Here is a 19,904-nt window from a genome sequence, read left to right as displayed (position 1 = left end):
CTGTGTGGTATTAGTCTATGAATGGGGAAGGGATATGTACTGCCAGTAAAAAGACTAGAGTTGGATGACTTCAGTTTAAATTTCACCTCTGACACTTACTACCCATTATTATCACTTTCTTACACCTTCCTATCTTGGGTAATTCACTGCCTAAAACTTCAGTTATCTTCTTTACAAAATGAGGGGGTTTGACTTAACATAAGTTGCTTTTAGCTTTTTTCTCTGTGATCCTATAATCCTCTGATTGTCCCAGGAAATCTGTGTTTCCCTGGCCTCTTAGAAAGACTGTTGTGAACAATGAATACTATTATTTGATGGCTTAGTAGAAGTGACTCAGGATGGTTTTTCCAGTTGGAATCCATAGATTCCATTCATCGTATAGTCCCCTGGGCTGTTTGAAGATAGTGGTGGTGAATAATCAGAAAAGGGGGCCCCACAACGTGGGTGATACAAGGGTTTTTTGTAGATGGTGGTTAAGTTGTCCTTGGGGACAGGGTGTTTTAATTTATGTCAGCCGCTAGAATCCATTGCTTTCTTTTTTTCTTACATCTCTATTTCTGGGTACTGTGTAACTATTGCCAGCAGCTAGTACAATGTTCTACACACTGTGGGTGCTAGTGAAATGTTGTTAACTGCCTAGTTGACTGATGCCTTAAGTAAACTGACTCTATAATGAACATGTTATCATTTAGTATGCTAGGATAATGACTGCCTGATTAATTGGGATGGAAAGAGGGAATCTCAATGAATTTGAGCACCAAAAGTCTGCAAATTCAATGACATGTCACATAAAGGGGAATGTGATAGGAATATGTCATATGTACACAGATTTAAAATTATAAAATTCTGACTTCCTGCCTATTACAGCTCTATCCATTACTAAAGCATGTCAAATCTCAATGTTACAAGCACCCTCAAAACAAAGGTATAAGTAAATAAGGCTTCTCAAAGATTCCTAAATGTTTATTAATTTAAAAGAGAATTTTATAGCCCAAATTATTCTGTGATTTAGAAAATCAACTACATTCTCTACCGTGGACCATCCCACTGTAACCTCAGGTATAGAAGATCACTATGATTCATGGTAGTATTAGTCCCTAGACCAAAAAAAAAAAAAGAAGCTCAGAATGGGAAGAGAAGAATTCAAAGAGAAAAAGAAGTTGATTTTTCTCCAGAATTTAAGCTCTTTGAAGAATCTGTACATACTACTAAAATAATACATTCTAGTTCAATTAAATTAGCAATCAGAGTTTTGTGAACCAATTCAAATTTGTCCTGAAGTTTCTTTTAAATTTTTTTCTTTTCAATTAAGAAGCATTTTCTTTTTCCTTCCAAAAACATATGTCCCATTTTGCATCTTGTATCCATCACCTCCCTGCTGACATGGCATAAAATGTTTCAATCATCTGTCCTCTGGAATCATGGTAAATCAGTGTATTGATAGAATTCTTACATCTTTTAAAGCTCTTTATTTTTATAAAGTGGTTGTTATAGAACAAATTGTTCCAATTCTGGATGAGCAATTAGTGTGAATCACTAATGAGGTGTGAATTGAATCCCTATAATCACATGCTGTACCTATGTCTCCTACCCTTCAGACTTGTAATTTCCAAGGCAAGCTATATGAGAGCAGATGCATAAGGATAAATCTTTTTACTACTAAAATAATAACCCAAGGTGCATATCTTGGCTCTGTAAGCATATATGTAAGCAACATATTGTATGTACTTATGGGTCAAGACTTTAATTTATTTGATCTATGAGGAATGTAGTATAGGCCCGCCTATATGGGTTTCTTTGAGTCAGATTGTGTTACACAATCCTGATTACCAGTATTTTAAAAAGAAACAGTCATGGAACATTAGAAGCAGGCTATTGTGATAAAATGTCCAGTCAGTGGAAACCCTAAGTGCAGCTTTTCTCTTAACCAAATTCTGTTCCTTTTCAGCTCTTACAGCTACTGAGAGTGATGGTACCTTGCTCATGGAGCAGTATGTCCCATGCCCCATTTGTGAGTCTTCAAAAACTCAACAAAATGATTTGACTGAGAAAACAGAAGATGTGCAGTATTTTGATATGGAGGATTGTGTCCTGACTGCAATTGAGCAAGACTTTATCACATGTCCCAATCACTCAGACATCCCTGTTTCTTTACAAGAACTAGTCCCAGAGTTATTTATGACTGATTTTCCTGCAAGGTAATGTAAACAGACTGTGTTTAATCATGTCTATAAATGAATCATCCCATTTGCTTTGTAAATTCTTTTCAAAGTGACCAATGAAAGCGAATATCAATCTGGCTTCTCTGCTAATAGTTTAATCTGTATCACTTCTCACCATGTCTTAACCAAACCAGAATATACCAGCAACACTGTAAACTATATTTTCCACTTTTGCTGTTATTGTTGTTCAGTCATTTTAGTGATTTCTGACTCTTGGCGATCCCTTGAGAAGATTTTTTTGGCAGAAATACTGGAGTCATTTATATCTCCAGTTTACAAATGAGGAAACTGAGGCAAATCGATTTAAGTGACCTGCCCAGGGTCTCACAGTTAATAAGTGTCTGAGGCTAGATTTGAACTCAGGTTCTCCTAACTCCAGGCCTAGTGCTCTACTGATCTACTATGCCACTTAACTTTCTATATTTTGCACTAATTATGCCAATAAACTCTCTTGATCATGTTTCAGTAGGTTCTTCTTGAGATTGTCATCCTCGGGACAGATTACTCGAGTTTATGAGCTGTTAACTATAGTATGGTAAAGTCGATCTGGTGTCCCCAGAAAGTGTAGCACTAATGTGGTGTGCCTCTGAGAGCAGAGACCCACCAGCTGGTTAAAGGGGGTGAACAACCTGGATCCAACAAAGAGTGAGTCAAAGCTTTCATCCTGATCAGAATGGAGACTGGGTCCCTGATGGTCCTCTATACTTCTCGCTCAGGAAAAGATACTTACCATTTGGGAAAGAGGCAGACACAGAGAGAGAGAGAGAGACAGAGAAAGAGATAGAGAGACAGAGAAGAGAAACAAAGAGACAGAGAGAGAGAGAGAGAGAGAGAGAGAGAGAGAGAGAGAGAGAGAGAGAGAGAGAGAGAGAGGCAGACACACACAGAGATAGAGAAAGAGAGACAGAGGAGAGAGACAGAGAAAGAGAGACAGAGGAGAGAGACAGAGAAAGAAAGACAGAGAGAGAGGCAGACACAGAGAGAGAGACAGAAAAAGAGGCAGACACAAAGAGATACAGAGAGAGAGAGGCAGACACAGAGAGAGAGAGAGAGACAAAGAGACAGAGAGAGACAGAGAAAGAGAGAGGGTGAGAGTCTCAGCATCTCCTCCCTGAAAGGAAGCAAGTGGTTTTTATTTTATGTTTTCATTGCTTGGACAAGGACAGCTAGTGAAAAAGCAGGAGCAAAAATGATTACCTTTGAAAGGCAAACTATCAGTATCCTGAGTGTATTCCATTTTCCTTTTGATAAATAAGCTGAAACTATCTTTCTGCTGAGCTTGCTCTCAGTCCCAGTTTCTACTCTGCTGCTTGCTCAACAAATAGAAGATAAATTAGAATGGGTCTCCAGCAGATATTCAAGAATAGGAAAGGTTCCAAGCAATCTGTTTTCATTTTCCCTTTTATCAAACATTACTTTTATATCTACTAACTCAAGACTGAATATTTGAATTCCTTAAGTCTTTGAAGTGATGATGTCTATTATTAACTTAAGGTAATAGTGCTAGAAATAAACTGTGAAGAAAATATAAAACATTGTCATATCACCTAATAGTAATCTTTTAAAATGTCTTTCAACTTGGCCTTCCTCATGAGTTTCTAGCAAGTATCCTATTGTGACAAATATTTGATTTCCTAATAACTCTTTGATGCTTTTCCTGATTATGCAGGTAGAGATGATTCATTATTCATTATTCCTCAAGTTCTTTATGTCTCTCCGACTGACTTCTCCTGTGAATTTTTCTCATTTTTAACATAAATTGTCTATGTAACTCATTTTCCATTATAGATTGTCATTTCTTTGAGGGCAAGTATTATGACTATTTTTTTGTTTCATTTTAAATTGTAGTATTGCTTCATATTTTCTCAAAATGTTTTGAAAATTTGACTGCTTCTCTTCAGGGTTCCTCCCCCCACCACTTCCAAAGAATTAAGGGACATGTTTGAGGGGTGAGAACCATCATTTAAAATCTGTGGTTCTAGATTTTCCACTTAAAGCAGAATCTCAGATTTTAGGTCAAGTCTATTTTGTAAGTCTTATCAACTTACCAGATTTTTCATCAGAGAAATAAGGAAATTCATTTAGAAATTATAGGGCATTTCTTCAATTTTTTTTACTCATGTAATATATTTTTAAAAATTCTAAAAGATAAAAATTTAAATTCTGAAATAGTAAGAAATTATGAAAGAATATGTACAAGGTATTAGAAAAACATTGTGAGAAGCAACGTGTTGTAGAACAAAATATACTATTTTTTCCTTAATTCATTTTTAGTAGAATCATTGTTCTTTAAAGATCATCTGGTCTCCATATTTTGGAAGCCAGTTTCAAAACATTCTTAAAGAGATAAGAGCTTATTTGAGGTAAAGCCCCAATTTTTTCCCTCTAACTGAAGTTAAAAATTTCATTTCCAGATTGAAATTTATCATGGTTTAAATCTTATCTGAAGGAGCCCAACTTGTATGAAACTCAATTTATCTAACATGTCGGGAGGAGAAAAATTGTCACCACTGGTTCAAGTCTGGTCCGGAGGCAATAACATGAGTCAGTTTCACAAAGCTCAGTTTTTCCTAAAATTTGGGCAACTTTAGTTTGACAGTCAGGCACTGCAGAAACAAAGGTAAAACTTTTTTTTATACAAGTAAGACTAGACTTGAGATGAAGAGAGAAAAAATGGTTCTTTTTTTTCTGACATGTTCTTCCTGATAATTCTTCCCTACCCTACACCCTCTTGGATGAAAGAAAGTAAATTACTTAATAGAGTTTTCTGTTTGTTTTATTTTTTTAATCCGTAATGCTCCAAGTGGAATCAATAAAGTCCATGGAGAATATTTTACCACATTAACTTGCTGAAAACTTATTAACAACAAGCCACACTGGTAACTTTGGGGACCCAGAGTAATCAGCCTGATATCAGAATTTGAAGTCACGTGCATGAAGATACTGGCATCTACTGAATCATCATGTCTGAACTTTGTCAAGCAACATTTTCCCGTGTGTGTGTGTGTGTGTATGTCTTTCTCCCTAGTTTATATAAATCACTAGGATCTTTACTCTGAGAGAACTTTCCAGGCACTATAAAGTCACAGCAGAAAGCCACATTTCAAACAACTTTTTCCATAGCTTTGCTTGCTAGTCACATAAGTCCTTTTAACAATCTGCATCTTTCTTATCCAGGTAGTTATTAATGAGCATTTGGGATAACAGCCCCAGTGTGTCTGCCTGAGAATCTGGATGAGGGATGTAATTTGTTATTTTTATTTGACCGATGTATAGTACAGTTGAGCTGTTTGAAGTCTCAGCAGATGTAAGATCTGTCTCTGGAAAATAATGGAAAATGATGAATTGCATCATAAGTAATAGCAATTTGGTCAGTTGCATCAAGAGGGAAAAGTCAGAAATTAAAGTACAGCTTTTCCATAAATTGTACAACCTTGGTTTGACAGTGAGGCAATCTGGAAAAGGCAACAGATGTAAAGCTTTTTAAAACATGTAGCTATGTGCTAGTGTCAAGTAGGGTTGAGTTAGGAAAGAAAAAGGATTTTAAATGGTTCTCTTCTACCTCCCAAATTTCCAGAAAAAAAGAAAGGGAGGAGAATGAATCAATACTGGGCAGGAAGTTGGAACAACTGAGGAAAATATTCATATCAACAAACATTTTGTTGTTTAGTATTATCTGATTCTTCATGACCCCATGTGGGGTTTTCTTGGCAATGATACTAGAGTGATTTGTCCTTCTCCAGCTCATTTTACAAATGAGGAAATGTGACCCAAATGTCACACAGGTGGTAAATGTCTGAGGCCAGATTTGAACTCATAAAAATGAGTCTTCCTAACTCCAGACTCTTCTGATCTATTGAGTAGAGAACTTTACCAGTTAAATGTTCCAAGGAAACACTTACTATTCTCTATGCTTGCAAGTTGCTTTTCATTGACCATTGTGAAACAACTCAAATGTAATGTCCATTATTTTGGAAGACTTTCTATCCTTTCTAAATGAATATTAGTTCATCATCCAATAGACCTATTCCCTAAATGGTCAAAATACAAGTTGAATAATGTAAGTTCCTTGAGGGTAGGGCCTGTTTTGTTTCTAGCTTCAGTGACTAAGTTAGAGCCTGACACTAATAAATGCTTTTTGAATTTAACTCACCTATCTTCATAAGAAGTCTGAATAAAACTATTAAACAGTTGACATAACATCTAACGAATTCCACACTTTTTACAGATTCTCTTCCAAATATAGGGAGCAATGAAAAGGCACTCCAGGGAACTGTTTAAAGTATAGTTCCTACCAGACTAATAACTTGTGTTATGTTCAATGGCAGGTTATTTCTGGAAAATAGCAAGTTAGAATGCAATGAAAATGAAAACAATGTTCTGGGCCAAGGTGGAAGTGGAACTATAATATACCAAGCACAGTACCATGGGAAGCCAGTGGCCGTCAAGAGATTTCAGCTCAAAAAATTCAAGAACTTTGCTAATGCTACAGCAGGTAAACGGAGATACTTGTCCAGCATCCTTTCCTTTCAAATGTCTGCTCCCCATAGAGAACAGTGCACCACAAATCTTCTTTCCCTCCTTAAAGCAATGCCTGCAGCTGTATAAATAGTCAAAAATGGGCAGACTGTGTGGGGTGTGTGTGCGTTGTGAGAGTGAGTGTGTGTGTGAAGGAGGAAGCTTTCTTTGTACACAATGGATTCTGGGAATGGCTGTAGAAATGGTAAATGTGCCATTAAATTGTGGCCTGGAGTTCTGTTGCTTAGCAACTGGATGTAGGATTCCATGATGGTAAACACTAAGTGTTGAAGGAGTCTGATTGTGGCCCCTCGTTGACCGTCTGACTCGCTGAGCTATTTTAACAAAGCAAATTCATCCTCTGTATCTTGGTTTCCTTCCCTATTAATCTAAATCTCAGATATTGGTCTGGGGTACAGGTGACTAATCAATAGGATCTTCAAAACAGTGTTCTGAATATTTCATTCTCAAGATTTGAATCATTTACCCCTTTCTCAAGCAATAGCTACACAGAGAGGATGGGTATTAGGGACTAGACCTGTGATTTCACTGGGCTAAGGAGTTCCAAGTGAAAAAAACTTTACATTTCTGAAACTTCCATTTTTAGAATGTTGCTTAGAGCACTGAGAAGTTAAATGACTGGTATGAATCAGAAGTGGGAACTTGAATCTGGGGTCTTCTCCTCCCCACTGTCCCCTTCAAGACCCTTCTCTAAACCATCCAGCTTAAAGGGATGCAGCAGCCTAGGTTAAAAAAAATCACTTTTATTTCTCCCCAGATGAATATAGAAAGATAAAACAGATTAGTCATTGAATGTCAGCATTGGAAGGAACTTTTGGAGATCATGTGTTCAACTCTCACATTTTACAGATGAAAAAAATGATGAGAAGTGACTTACTCAAGGCATAGATCTGGGATTAGAGCTTTTTAGGAAGTGGTTTGGAAAAGAATATGTTTTTTTCTTCTCGTATTGAAGTGAACACAAATAATATTCACACCCACAGAAAATTTGCATTTAAATGACATTCTCCAAATAGAGATTTTTACTTCACACCCCAGGGATGTCTTACTATTTAGGATCCAGTGGGAGGAATGTTGCCCCCTGAGAGAAATATTTTTATTTCCATTTTAAAGAGCATGATTTCCCATCTCTCATATCTTACAAGTCAGCTTGTGTCATCTTTACAAGGCTGATTTTCATTAACTATCTTTGGCAGAATTTATACATTTGGGAATTAGTTCACTGAGGGAATAAACTCAGAGTTTTTTGGTTTGAATTCATCACAGACTACTAATGATAGAAAGCTATTGCCATATAACACCCAGTAGTGGACAGTAGTTCATATTGAAAATAATCAAAATAGCAATTGACCCCATTGTTAAGTGTAGTCAATAAAAGATCTGAGAAGTGGCTAAACTGTACCTTAATCTTTAATCAATTTTCAATCAATTATATCCCAGGTACTGTTTTAGATGATGGGCATTCAAAGATAAGATAAGAAACAATTTCTCCTTTTGAGGAATTTACATTGTCTTGGGGAAATGTGATTCAGTGTTAGAGCAACCATATTCCTTGATGCTATTTGAAGAATCTGCAGAACCAAATGTTTCATCACGCAGCCCTGGTCTAAAATCTGAACACAGGCTGATATCAGAAAAATGTTATTCCTGCATAAATCAGAGAATATTCACTAGAAAAGTCAAAATGCAAATCTGAACATTTCACAAAGCCTACCATAGTTTCATTTGAAAAAGATTTCAAGTTTAGGCTTCTACTTCTAGAGCATACTAATCAAAAAGTACTTTCCCCATTACTTTCTTTCAATCTCTTGTCACTTGAGGGGCAGAACTTGAAGATATTTGTGAAAAAATACAGGGTTTTATTTCATCTGATGTCCTCGGCTTCTGGTTACATTGAAGGATATTATATGCACATTTTCCCTCTCTTAAACCAATCATCAAAATCTCCCTTGATTCATAGGATCATGGGTGTAAAGCTGGAAGGAACCTTTGAGATTTACCCCCATTGTTTCAAATAACAGATCCAGAGATGTTAAGGTCACTTGCCCAACTTTACAGAAATATATAGGTGACCAAGGACCATCGTACTGCCATTAAGGAGCTTTCTAGGTTGTATGAATTTTAAGCTCTTTTAGGATAAGGTTTCTAATAAGAGATTTTCTTAAAGCTCTTTAAAACTTGCAAAATGTTTTATATACATTATTTCATTTGATTCTATATCTACCTTAAAAGATAGCTATGGAAGGCTGTATTTTATCTCTCCTATAGATGAGAAAACTGAGAAGACTGATCTGTCAGTGGTCATACAGCCAAAATCCAAAATAAATTTTGAATACAAGTCACTCTTACTTCCAAATCTTTCTACTCTTACCAGGCTACATCCAATTGCAGTACCTAACAGATGGCCTTTATTTAAGTAGGTGCTTAATAAATGTTGAGGGAATATATAATGAATGAAGGAGCATCCAAGGGTTCATAAATATTAAAGTATTATATAATATTGTTTAGTACTACCATTTGGATAACCTGCAATTAATAAAATTAAACAAAATATAAGAAATAGTTTTAAATTTAATTAGAGGCTTCTAAATAACTAGTTTACAAACCCTTATACAACCTATCTTTTTTTTAATTACACATTCCCCTCATTTATAATTTACTTATTTTAAAATTGCATGTATGAACTACTGTATACATTGTAAATTTACACAAAAATAGAAGTTTAAAAGAGTGAGATAAAAATGAAATAATGTTAGATCCTAGAGTTAATAAGCAATTATTGGAGTTTATTGAGTGAGGCAGTGACACCAGTAGATCTGCTTTTCAGAAAAATCACTTTGATAATCATGTAGAATATGATTTGAAAAAGCTGGAAAAACCAAATAGGAATGTTGCAATAGTTCATGTAAGAAGTAAAAAGAGCCTGAAACGGGCTAGTGGTTGTATGATTAGAGAAGAGAACAGATACAAGAGATATTGTGAGTCAGATATGTTCGGTAAGGAAAAGTGGGTTGAGGATAATGCTGAGCTTATGAATGAGAGACAGATGGATAATTCAAAGAGAAGAGAACAAATATCGAGGAGAAGAATATGACCGTAGTTTCAGATGCTTCAGAGAGATCAAGAAAATTTAAGTTGAAAAAAGATCATCATGCTTAGTAATTAAGAAGTTACTGATAACTTTGAAGAGAGCACTGTCAGTTTGAGTGGGGAGTCATGGGTAAAGGAACTGAAGAACTGAGAGACTCCCAGAATGGGGTACTCTTGTTAAAAAAAAAAAAAGTTTGGAAAAAGACTGGGTTTGGCGAGAAGGAAAGTACAATTGAAATCTATCCATGTCTACGAATCCTCATTTTTTGAAGACTCTATGCTTAGCCATTATTTCATAAGGAAACTTTCTCTTTGTTAAATGCAAAATAACTACTCAATCCTCAAGAAAGAAAGAAATGCTCAAGTAAATACTCAAGAAAAAGGGACCTTTTTCTTTGTGGATTTCCTTTTAGGTCCATACTTCTTTGGGAAATATATAAACCTTAGGATATGTCTTATTGTGCAGAACAAAAGCCAATATAAGTGTCACTTGTACAATATTGTTATTTATATGGCTTTTGAACTCTTTGGGATGTTTGTGGCATCTTGGTTCTGTTCTCTTGTCCTTTGCTTAACTGAAAACAGACTTTCACTTTGTCTGTGTCAGATTCCATGCTGAAGCACCTACGAGCCATGGATGCTATGAAGAATTTTTCAGAATTTCGTCAGGAAGCCAGCATGCTACACTCCTTACAACATCCGTGTATTGTTTCCTTGATTGGAATTAGCATTCACCCTCTTTGCTTTGCCCTGGAGCTTGCCCCATTGGGTAGTCTCACTACTGTGCTTTCTGAAAAGTCCAAAGGTAACACCTGAAAAACTATTTTCTTTATACAATGCATGTAATAGCTTGATTGCTTTCACTCAGCTAATTTTCTAGATGTTCAAGAAATATGCTGTGACTTGTAGAAGAAACACTGAAATACTTAGTCAGGCCAGTGAGGTTCTGCATCCTTAAGCTACATCCTTAATCCTTGCAAAACACACTACTTTCCCAAGTGGGAATAGGCAGCAGAGAGAATAAGCCCATTAGTAATAGAGAGGTAACTGTTCTCTGGACATGATCTCTAGGATCACAATAGAGGTAAGGACTGGATTTTCGTCAGTCCGGAGAGAAGGTGAGAGACAGAGACAGAGAGAGTTCCCTAAAGTATTTAAATAGTTTATCTTGCCCAGGTCCCATAGCTAATATGTGTCAGAGGTAGGGTTTGAATCCAGGCCTTCCTGGTTTTGAGGCCAGCCTCTCCATCTATTCTATAAACATTATTGAGGAGATAGTTCAGTCATTTAAAAAGATGCTTAGTTGTTAGTGGTTAATTTTTTTTTTTTAGTTATTGGTTAATTATAACTGCAAAATCACTAGTCCATTCTAAAAAAACAGGGAACTCTAAACTTTAAACCAGCTGAGAAAGTGTTCTTTGTATTTTGAAGTGGAGGAAATAACATGCAAATTGATTGTTCCCTTAAACTTGTTTTTGATGAAAATCCATAAATACATCAACAGAATGTTTACAGTATGACATGATTACAGCCTTTGAAGTTGGCTAATGTGCAGAGATTTTATGTTATAGAGAGATATCATAAATGAAATGCTAATAAAAATAAATTCAATGCTTAGTAATATTTCATTGACATGATTCTGAGTTTCTTCTCCCTTGTAACTTAGTAGGACATGGAAATAAGAGGTTTGTCAGGATATGTCAGGCACTCAGCAAGTATTTACTAAATACCTACTTTATGAGACTCTTGAGATACTGAGGCAAGTCCCTATCCTCAAGGAGTTTACATTCTACTAGGGAAAATAACATATGTATATAAAGATATATAGAAAATGCCCATTATATAAATACAAGGCAATTTTAGTGAGGAGGACACTAGCATTTGCAAAGGAAGGACTTCATGTAAAAGAAAGTGGTCCTTGAGCTGTGTCTTGAAGAAATTCAAGGATTTCAAGAGGAAACCAGAGATTCTACCTAGTGAGAAAAGAATAGATTCCAGATTGGAGAGCAGCTGGAAATGGGACAAAAATGGGGGAACACATGAGAAGAACACTAAGAATAGTAGATTGTAGAATATAGGAAAGGGAGTAGAGATTGGGGGCCAAATTATAAAGGACTTTGAGTTCCAGTGGAATCAGTATTATCATGTCAGTAATATATAAAGTACTGGAATGGGTGAGGGATGGGCAAAAAGATATTTGCTATAATGATTTGACTTTTTTTCCTTTCTTTGAAAAGGTTCTTCCTTTATGCCCCTGGGGCACATGCTTACACAGAAGATAGCCTATCAGATTGTCTCAGGCCTGGCCTACCTTCACAAGAAGAATATCATATTTTGTGACCTAAAATCTGACAATATTTTAGTTTGGTCCCTTGATGTCAAAGAACACATCAATATCAAACTCTCTGACTATGGTATCTCTCGGCAGTCATTTCACGAAGGAGCTCTTGGAGTTGAGGGCACTCCCGGGTACCAGGCCCCTGAGATCAGGCCCCGAATTGTATATGATGAGAAGGTAATTGAAACCATTCCAAAGCAAATTTTTATTTTATAAAACAGTGGAAAGTGTCTGATGCCAGTTCCACTTTTCAGGATTTCCCCGTTTCCACCTAGGAGAGGCTTTAGTGCTGGTCCAAGATTAGCTGAATAGTTCCAAAGAGTTGAGTTTGTTGTTGTTGTTGAGTTGTGTGATTCTGTGAGACCCCATTTGGCATTTTCTTGGCAAAGATACTCGAGCAGTTTGCCATCTCCCTCTTCAGTTCGTTTTACAGAATCATAATACCCAGAATCAAACAGCTTGTAAGTGTCTGAGGCTAAATTTGAAATCAGATTCTCCTAACTTCAGGGTCAGTGGCTCTAGCACTAGTCACCTGGCTGCCCTTACTTTATTTAAATATATAGTGAAAAGAACTTAAGACTTTGGAGGCAGAAGACTAGATTCAGATCCCAACTCTGATGTTAGCTGGAGGATTCTGGATAAATATGGTAAACTCTCTAAATCCTGGGTTCTGCATCCACAAAATGAGAATAATAATAATCCTTGTTTTACTTACTTCACAAGAGTTTTCTGGATAAAACACTTTGTAGAGCTTAAATGCTATAGAAATTTTTATTTTTGTTCTTGATAGTGCCAATCCATTCATATATAACTAATGGTTATATATTATATATGTATGGTTACAAAGATATGGTTATCTCACTATATATAATTATAATAATTGCTGTCATATACATATATGTATAAGTAATAAATTTATAATATTGATTATATTATTAATTTTGATTTATATTTATCTTATTGTTATTATATGATTATTAATTATATATTATCATTAATAAAATGAGTTGACTTTAGAAATATATTCAGCAAGTTTGTCAAAATTTCCTTGGATGTTTTTTTCCCCATTTCTATCTTGGTAGATTACAATCAGAGAGTATTAGATGATACTTTGTTGTTCTAAAATGAAAGTTTGAGTGTTTTGTTTTGTTTTTATTTTTTCTCCAGTCTCTACCGTGTAGCTTTCAGGTAATGAAAAGTCTGTGTTAGCCTTAGCATCTAAGCTAAATGCCTTGAAGATAAGAGAGCTCAAACAATTAGACTTTGATTTGGCAAATGATAGCCTATATTCCTTCAGGAAATTCTTATGTATTAACCACCTGCAAAGTAACTCTCCTAAGCCAAGAAGATTGAGGAGAGAGAATTCCAGAGGAAACAAAGCTTGATTTCAGGCAGTTAGCCATCAGCTTACATGCAGGCCAACTTCAGTCTTTGATTATAGTTAAATATTTATCCTCCTTCTTGGCTCCTTTCACCCCAAACAGGGAAACAGCCAAATCGATTTGGATATGCGAATGCCAGTTTCATTTTACAGACACACAAGACAATTAGAAATTATTTTGTGATGCACAGAAAAGGGAAAACATTGTCTTTGTAGCTTTGCTCAATCTTCTTACATAGCAATTTATTGTTCAGCATAAAAATATCATCTTGTACAGTTTTGGTCACACTGGCAGCTTATTATTTTGTGACCCTACATGGGTCACTGGCTAATTGCATTATGAATAACAATGCTTTTTTTTTCCTGAATACTTGTGTGGTAGCCAATAGATCTGTGATCTCAAAAGTCCTTTCCAGATCTGAAAGTCTATGTTTCTGTAAAGATAGGATAAATCAAAGCAGAGAAAACTTTAGAAGTAGAAGTTGGATGAAATTCTAAGTAGCAGTTGAAACTAAACAGTACAAGTTTATCTCGTTCTAAAATAAATGACTTTTAAATAAAGAGAACATTGTAAGATTATGCCCTCTTACCTAGAGAACACTTTCTATTCTTTCTTATTCTTCTTATCCTTCAATATTCCTTTGGCTCTCACAGATATGAGGATCCCTCCAACAGTGCAGATTACAACCCATATCCAGTTACTTTCTGAAAAATGGCACTTTTAACCACTTGTAGGAAATTTTTCCAACAACAAAGTAAATAACATAGAATTATTAAAAGATCTTAATGCTGCTTCTTACTTAATATGACTGTTTGTACCCAAATGTAACAGAGAGCAATTTTTAAGTGAGAAAAATGTGTGTGTTCAATTTAAAGCAAGGACCATGACCATGACTTCTACTGCTTTTATGTCCCCTATTCATCAGCTATGATATCAGGTACCCTGTAGCTTCTTACTTAGTGTAGTTGGTCAAATGTGAAGAGATTTGCCTTTTCTTTTTAGGTGGACATGTTTTCCTATGGAATGGTGCTCTATGAATTACTGTCAGGTCAGCGGCCTGTGCTTGGTCATCATCAACTTCAGATTGCCAAGAAACTATCCAAGGGCATTCGTCCAGTGCTGGGGCAACCAGAAGAAGTACAATTCCATAGACTACAGGCACTCATGACAGAATGTTGGGACACCAAACCTGAAAAGGTACTTGGGGAGAGGAGTATGAAAAAGGCAGTGAAGGAAGAAGGAAAGGAGAAGCAAGGTGTAGTCCTTATGATATTTGCATCCTCACTTTCCAGTGTCAGTTAAAGCTTTTACTGTATGTTCAATAAGATTATACATACCAATTCAGCCAGCCACAGAGAACTCATTTTTTGACTAATGTAATTTATATACCTTTTCTCTCCTGTTTTAAAGTGGGATGATTGTTGTCTCTTGTTTTCTTATCTTCAGTATTATTTTAAAGAAATTAAGTTTCCTTTCTATAAATAAAGAATTAAAATTTTTGTTCTATAATCACAATAAATAGCCCCCAAAATTGTAGTTGGTCCTATAGCAATAAAGTTAATTCTAATTTTGTGGGAAGAAAAAAATGATGAGGAACAAGGACTTGTTTTCAGATGATAGAAAGAGCAACTATTTTATGTTTTTCTCATAAGATAATGTGAATCATAACCTTTCTGAGCAAATACAGTTGTTCAAGGGTTAAATTTGGACTATTTTTAAATTAGGTTGAAATATTGGAATGTGGTAGGAAGCAGAGAAAAGCCTAAGAAAGAGCCTCAAAAAAGATTGGATGACCCTGGATATGAAAATTTTAACACTTGGAATTTAAGCCAACATGAGCAGTTTAATGCTAAATTGACCGTGACTAAAATATTTTAAGTTAGTTCTGCACTAATCTGGAAAACTCCCAAAGTTTACCTTCAGTGTTCAACCCTGCTTCATCCTGTTGCCTGTATTTTCTAAAATGTGGCCAAAATGTGGATATTGAACAAGTAATTCTGACTGCAAAGTGTCTTCCCTTGGTTTATGAAAGCTAATTTCACATGTAATGTCTTGCTGACTGGCATTGATCTTTGCTATTAATGAGCCATAAACCCTTCTTCACATGGTTGGGTGGATGTCTTTTCTCTCAGCGACCTCTGGCCGTTTCTGTAGTTAGCCAGATGAAGGACCCCACCTTTGCGACTTTCATGTACATGCTGCACTGTGGGAAACAGACTTCTTTCTTCTCATCCCCAAGACAAGAATATACTGTCGTGTTCTGGGATGGAAAAGAAGAATCCAGGTAACCTTAATTTGTTGCTTTTTTAATCATCCAGAGGTATTTGGCACTCACAGACTCATGAAAAACCCAGTTTGAACTTGTAGAAAACCTCTAAGGATCTTCTATATTACTTTCCTTATCTCTATAATGAGAGAATTGAATAAGATTCTTTCATTTTTTGCCTTTGTATTCCTATTACCTAGCACAGTATCTGGCATGCAGTAAGTGCTTAATAAATGATATGGATTGATTATATGATCTTTAAGGTCCCCTCCAAAAAAGTCATCACACGCAGACACAAAAATGTAAAAAATTCTCCTATAATATAAGCAGGCACTGTGGATAAGACAGAGTTCAGCTTTTCTTTCCACGTGGATAAGGCTAATTCACTAGAAACTGAATGAATGCCCATAAGTTGGGGAATGACTGAATAAGAACTCTAGACTCAGGATCCTTCCCCTTTTTTGTGCATGGGCCTTCTTGGAAGTCTGATGAAGTCCATGGATCCCTTCTCAGAATCATGTCGGGTGGCTAGATTCATAATTGAGAGAAATTCTAACAATGAAAGATCAGTGAAAATAAAGATGTAAAATTGTTCCACATTCAAGCTCAAAAATTTGAGTCTGTGGAGGGATTCTGTTCTAGATCATGCTATGCAACTAGATAAATGATGATCTCACAATTGTCATGAACAGTACTTATATTTGGAATAGCTGTATAAATGGATAAGTGAACAAGAGAATAGTGGACCGGTAGTCTTTGGGAAATTATACAATTCTTTTAATGACAAGGTCCTTCTTCCTGAAACAAAGGCCCATTTTCTTGTAAAAATACTGTATGACTGTGAATCATGGAATAATAGAGTACCTAAAGAACCAAAGTGGAAAATCACACAGAAAGCAACTGAGAAAAACATAGTGGGTACAAGAAAATTGTAAAGCCTTCCAGATTAGAAGTGGCACAAGAGAAGCCCTGGAAAGGATGTCATTCTAGGAATTTATGCCTGGAAATAAATATGGGCCAATGGGGGATAACTGATGTAATCATGCAATATCCAGGAGATCTACAGGAAAGAAGTTCTAAATTGGGTGGTTCCCCTAAGGCAGATTTATGCTCTATAATTAAGGAAAGCTTGGGCAGACATTGCAAAGAATCAGCAGGAGCAGGCAAGGGACTGAGTTTCATTCTTCATCACTGGAGGGAGCATCCATGCTGTGGAGATCAACAGATCTATTGAAGCATTAAAGTGCAGAGGAGACATTCAAGGTCACTAATAACTGAACAGGAACAGAAAGGGAGCAATTGATTTAAGATTTAATGAGAAAAGGAGACAAGGCTGGTTGTAAAGAAGTATTAGAAGCAGCTGCAGAAATAGAGAAGACATACAGGTTCTCCTATTCTTGTTACTTGAGCTAAGGTAGAAATTTTGGGAATTGAATTAACTGCCAGGAAGTTACTTTAATACCTGTAAGAGACCTTCAAGATTATCTAGCCTAACACCCTTCTAAAAATGAGAAAACTGAGATCTAGAGAGGAAAGTCACTTGCCCCCCAATTCACCAGGATTTTAACATACACCCAAATTTAGACCCTGTATTCTTTTCTTATATACTCTGCTGTCTCACTATGCTGTCAGGGATTATAATCCTGGGAATAAACCTAGTCACAAAGGACAGACCAAGGCTCAAATTGGTTCTGGAAAGAAGCCTGAGAATTAAAGATCTAGAACTAGGTTTAGAACAAGGATCTAGTATTTCCCCAAATCGTAGAATCCAGTTCCCTCATTCTAAAGCTGAAGAGATCAAGGATGTAGAACTTTAAATGACTTGTCCAAGACCACAGGCAGGTGTATAAAGAGCACAGGCAGGATTAGAACTCAAGTCCTTTAACTCCAGAGAAATCATTGTAAAAGAAAATAGGTCAGTAGTTTTTTTTTAAAAAACTTCAATGTGATGAATCCTGAGAGGTATGTAGAAAAGTCTATCAAGAATATAAAAGGAAATAAGAAAAGCCAAAAAGAAAAAGTTTGGCAATTTTCAGAAGAAATTAAAACTATTTCTAGACATATGAAAAAATACTCTAAATCACTATTGATCAGAGAAATGCAAATTAAGACAACTCTTAGGTACCACTACATACCTCTCAGATTGGCTAAGATGACAGGAAAAGATAATGAGAAATACTGGAGGGGATGTGGAAAAACTGGGACACTAATACATTGTTGGTAGAGTTATAAAATGATTGAACCATTCTGGAGAGCAATATGGAACTATGCCAAAGGGCCTATTAAACTGTGCATACCCTTTGATCCAGCAGTGTTACTACTGGGCTTATATCCCAAAGAGATACTAAAGAAGGGAAAGGGACCCACATGTGCAAAAATGTTTGCGGCAGCCCTGTTTGTAGTGGCCAGAAACTGGAAACTGAGTGGATGCCCATTAGTTGGAGAATGGTTGAATAAGTTATGATATATGAATGTTATGGAACATTTTTGTTCTATAAGAAACAATCAGCAGGATGATTTTATAGAGAGGCCTAGAGGGATTTATGTGAACCAATGCTAAGTGAGGTAAACAGAACCAGGAGAACATAGTACATAGCAACAAGAAGATAATACAATGATCAGTTCTGATGGATGTGGCTCATTTTTAACCATGAGGTGATTCAGGCCAGTTTCACTGGTTTTGTTATGGAAAGAGCTATCTACACCCAGAGGGAGGACTATGGGAACTGCGTGTAGGTCACAACATAGCATTTTCACTGTTTTGTTGTTGTTGTTTGCTTGCATTTTTTTCTTTCTAATTTTTTCCCTTTTTGATTTGATTTTTCCTGTGCAGCATGATAATTACAGAAATATGTATAAAAGAATTGCACATGGTTAACATAATATTGGACTACTTGCCTTCTAGGGGAGGGGAAAGGAGAAGAAAGAGAGAAAAAAAATTGGAACACAAGATTTTGCAAGAGTGAATGTTGAAAACTATCTATGCATTCATTTTGAAAATAAAGAAGCTTTATTAAGAAAAAAAAAGTAAAGAAAAAGAGTTGGATTGGGGAGAAAGAGATTAAATCAGAGAGCATGGCCCAACAAAATTTTTTAACCCTTTTACTTGCTACTGAATTACACTTTTTATAGGAACTTCAGTGAAGACATATTCCATCATTACAGAAAATTTGCTACAATTCATAAAAATTAGTAGCAGTAAAGCTTAATGAGCTTTGCTCCCTAAGATTTTGATAAGTATCCAATTAGCATTATGAAAATATAAATATTTGGCTGTGGAATTTGAGTCTTCTTCTAAGATGAAAACTACTCTGCTGGTACTACTAAATCCCCAAGAGGTTTCCCTTTAATTCACTTCTCAGCCTTAAAAATCTGGATCCTGATTTTTTATTCAAAAACGTACGTGCATGTTTCTGCGAGTGAGTTTATTCCCCATTTGATATATGGCTTCTGTCCCATATAATTCATGTGATAATCTTTAGGGAGAAAAAAGAAGCCTGAGAGAGCATTTTTATTGCATGAAAACTCTCTTAACTGGCATAATTGGGATACATATTAGCCAGCACCTAAATATATTCTAAAAGAAATAGGGCAGCAGGCTTAAAGCAAATTTAATTGATTTTGCTTCCTCCTTTTACGACTTTTTTTGTCAGATTTGTACCTTTGGTGAAATTGAGTGTATCTGACTAGATGGGGATTGAGAATACCTTAAGGTTAATTGGGAAATTAGTCATTCTACTCCTCTCCTCCACACACACACAAAAATCCATACACTATTTTTTTTAAAGTGCCATCTTTGCTATAGTCTACAATGATACCCTGCTTATTTTGGCTTTCCACATCTCCCGCTAGATAGCACAAAGGATGGAGCACTAGACCTGGAGTCATTCGGTTCAGGAAGATATCAAGTTTAAATCCAGCCTTGAATACTCACTAGTTGTGTGACTCTGGGCAAGTCATTTAACCTCAGTCTGCCTTGCTTTCCTCAAATGGATAATACTAGTACCTCTCAGGATTGTTGTGAGGATTAAATGAGATAATATTTGTAAAGCATTTAGCACAGTGCC

The 19,904-nt window shown here is 36.0% G+C and overlaps 1 protein-coding gene across 4 annotated transcripts in view; it reads left to right on the top strand.

Annotated features, from left to right (window-relative positions):
- LRRK1 (leucine rich repeat kinase 1) overlaps positions 1-19,904 on the top strand; it is a 149,682-nt gene that overhangs the window by 114,825 nt on the left and 14,953 nt on the right. For all 4 annotated transcript variants that reach the window (XM_051980980.1, XM_051980982.1, XM_051980979.1 and 1 more), the window contains exons 24-29: positions 1,949-2,198; positions 6,551-6,717; positions 10,459-10,656; positions 12,089-12,366; positions 14,574-14,768; positions 15,704-15,855. In XM_051980980.1, coding sequence (XP_051836940.1) covers positions 1,949-2,198; positions 6,551-6,717; positions 10,459-10,656; positions 12,089-12,366; positions 14,574-14,768; positions 15,704-15,855 — 1,240 coding nt within the window. The remainder of the gene's footprint in view (positions 1-1,948; positions 2,199-6,550; positions 6,718-10,458; positions 10,657-12,088; positions 12,367-14,573; positions 14,769-15,703; positions 15,856-19,904) is intronic.

The sequence above is a fragment of the Antechinus flavipes genome, chromosome 2 (assembly GCF_016432865.1).
Source record: "Antechinus flavipes isolate AdamAnt ecotype Samford, QLD, Australia chromosome 2, AdamAnt_v2, whole genome shotgun sequence".
NCBI lineage: Eukaryota > Metazoa > Chordata > Mammalia > Dasyuromorphia > Dasyuridae > Antechinus > Antechinus flavipes.
The sequence above is the reverse complement of the archived record's forward strand: the minus strand, read 5'-3'. Positions and strand labels throughout refer to the sequence as shown.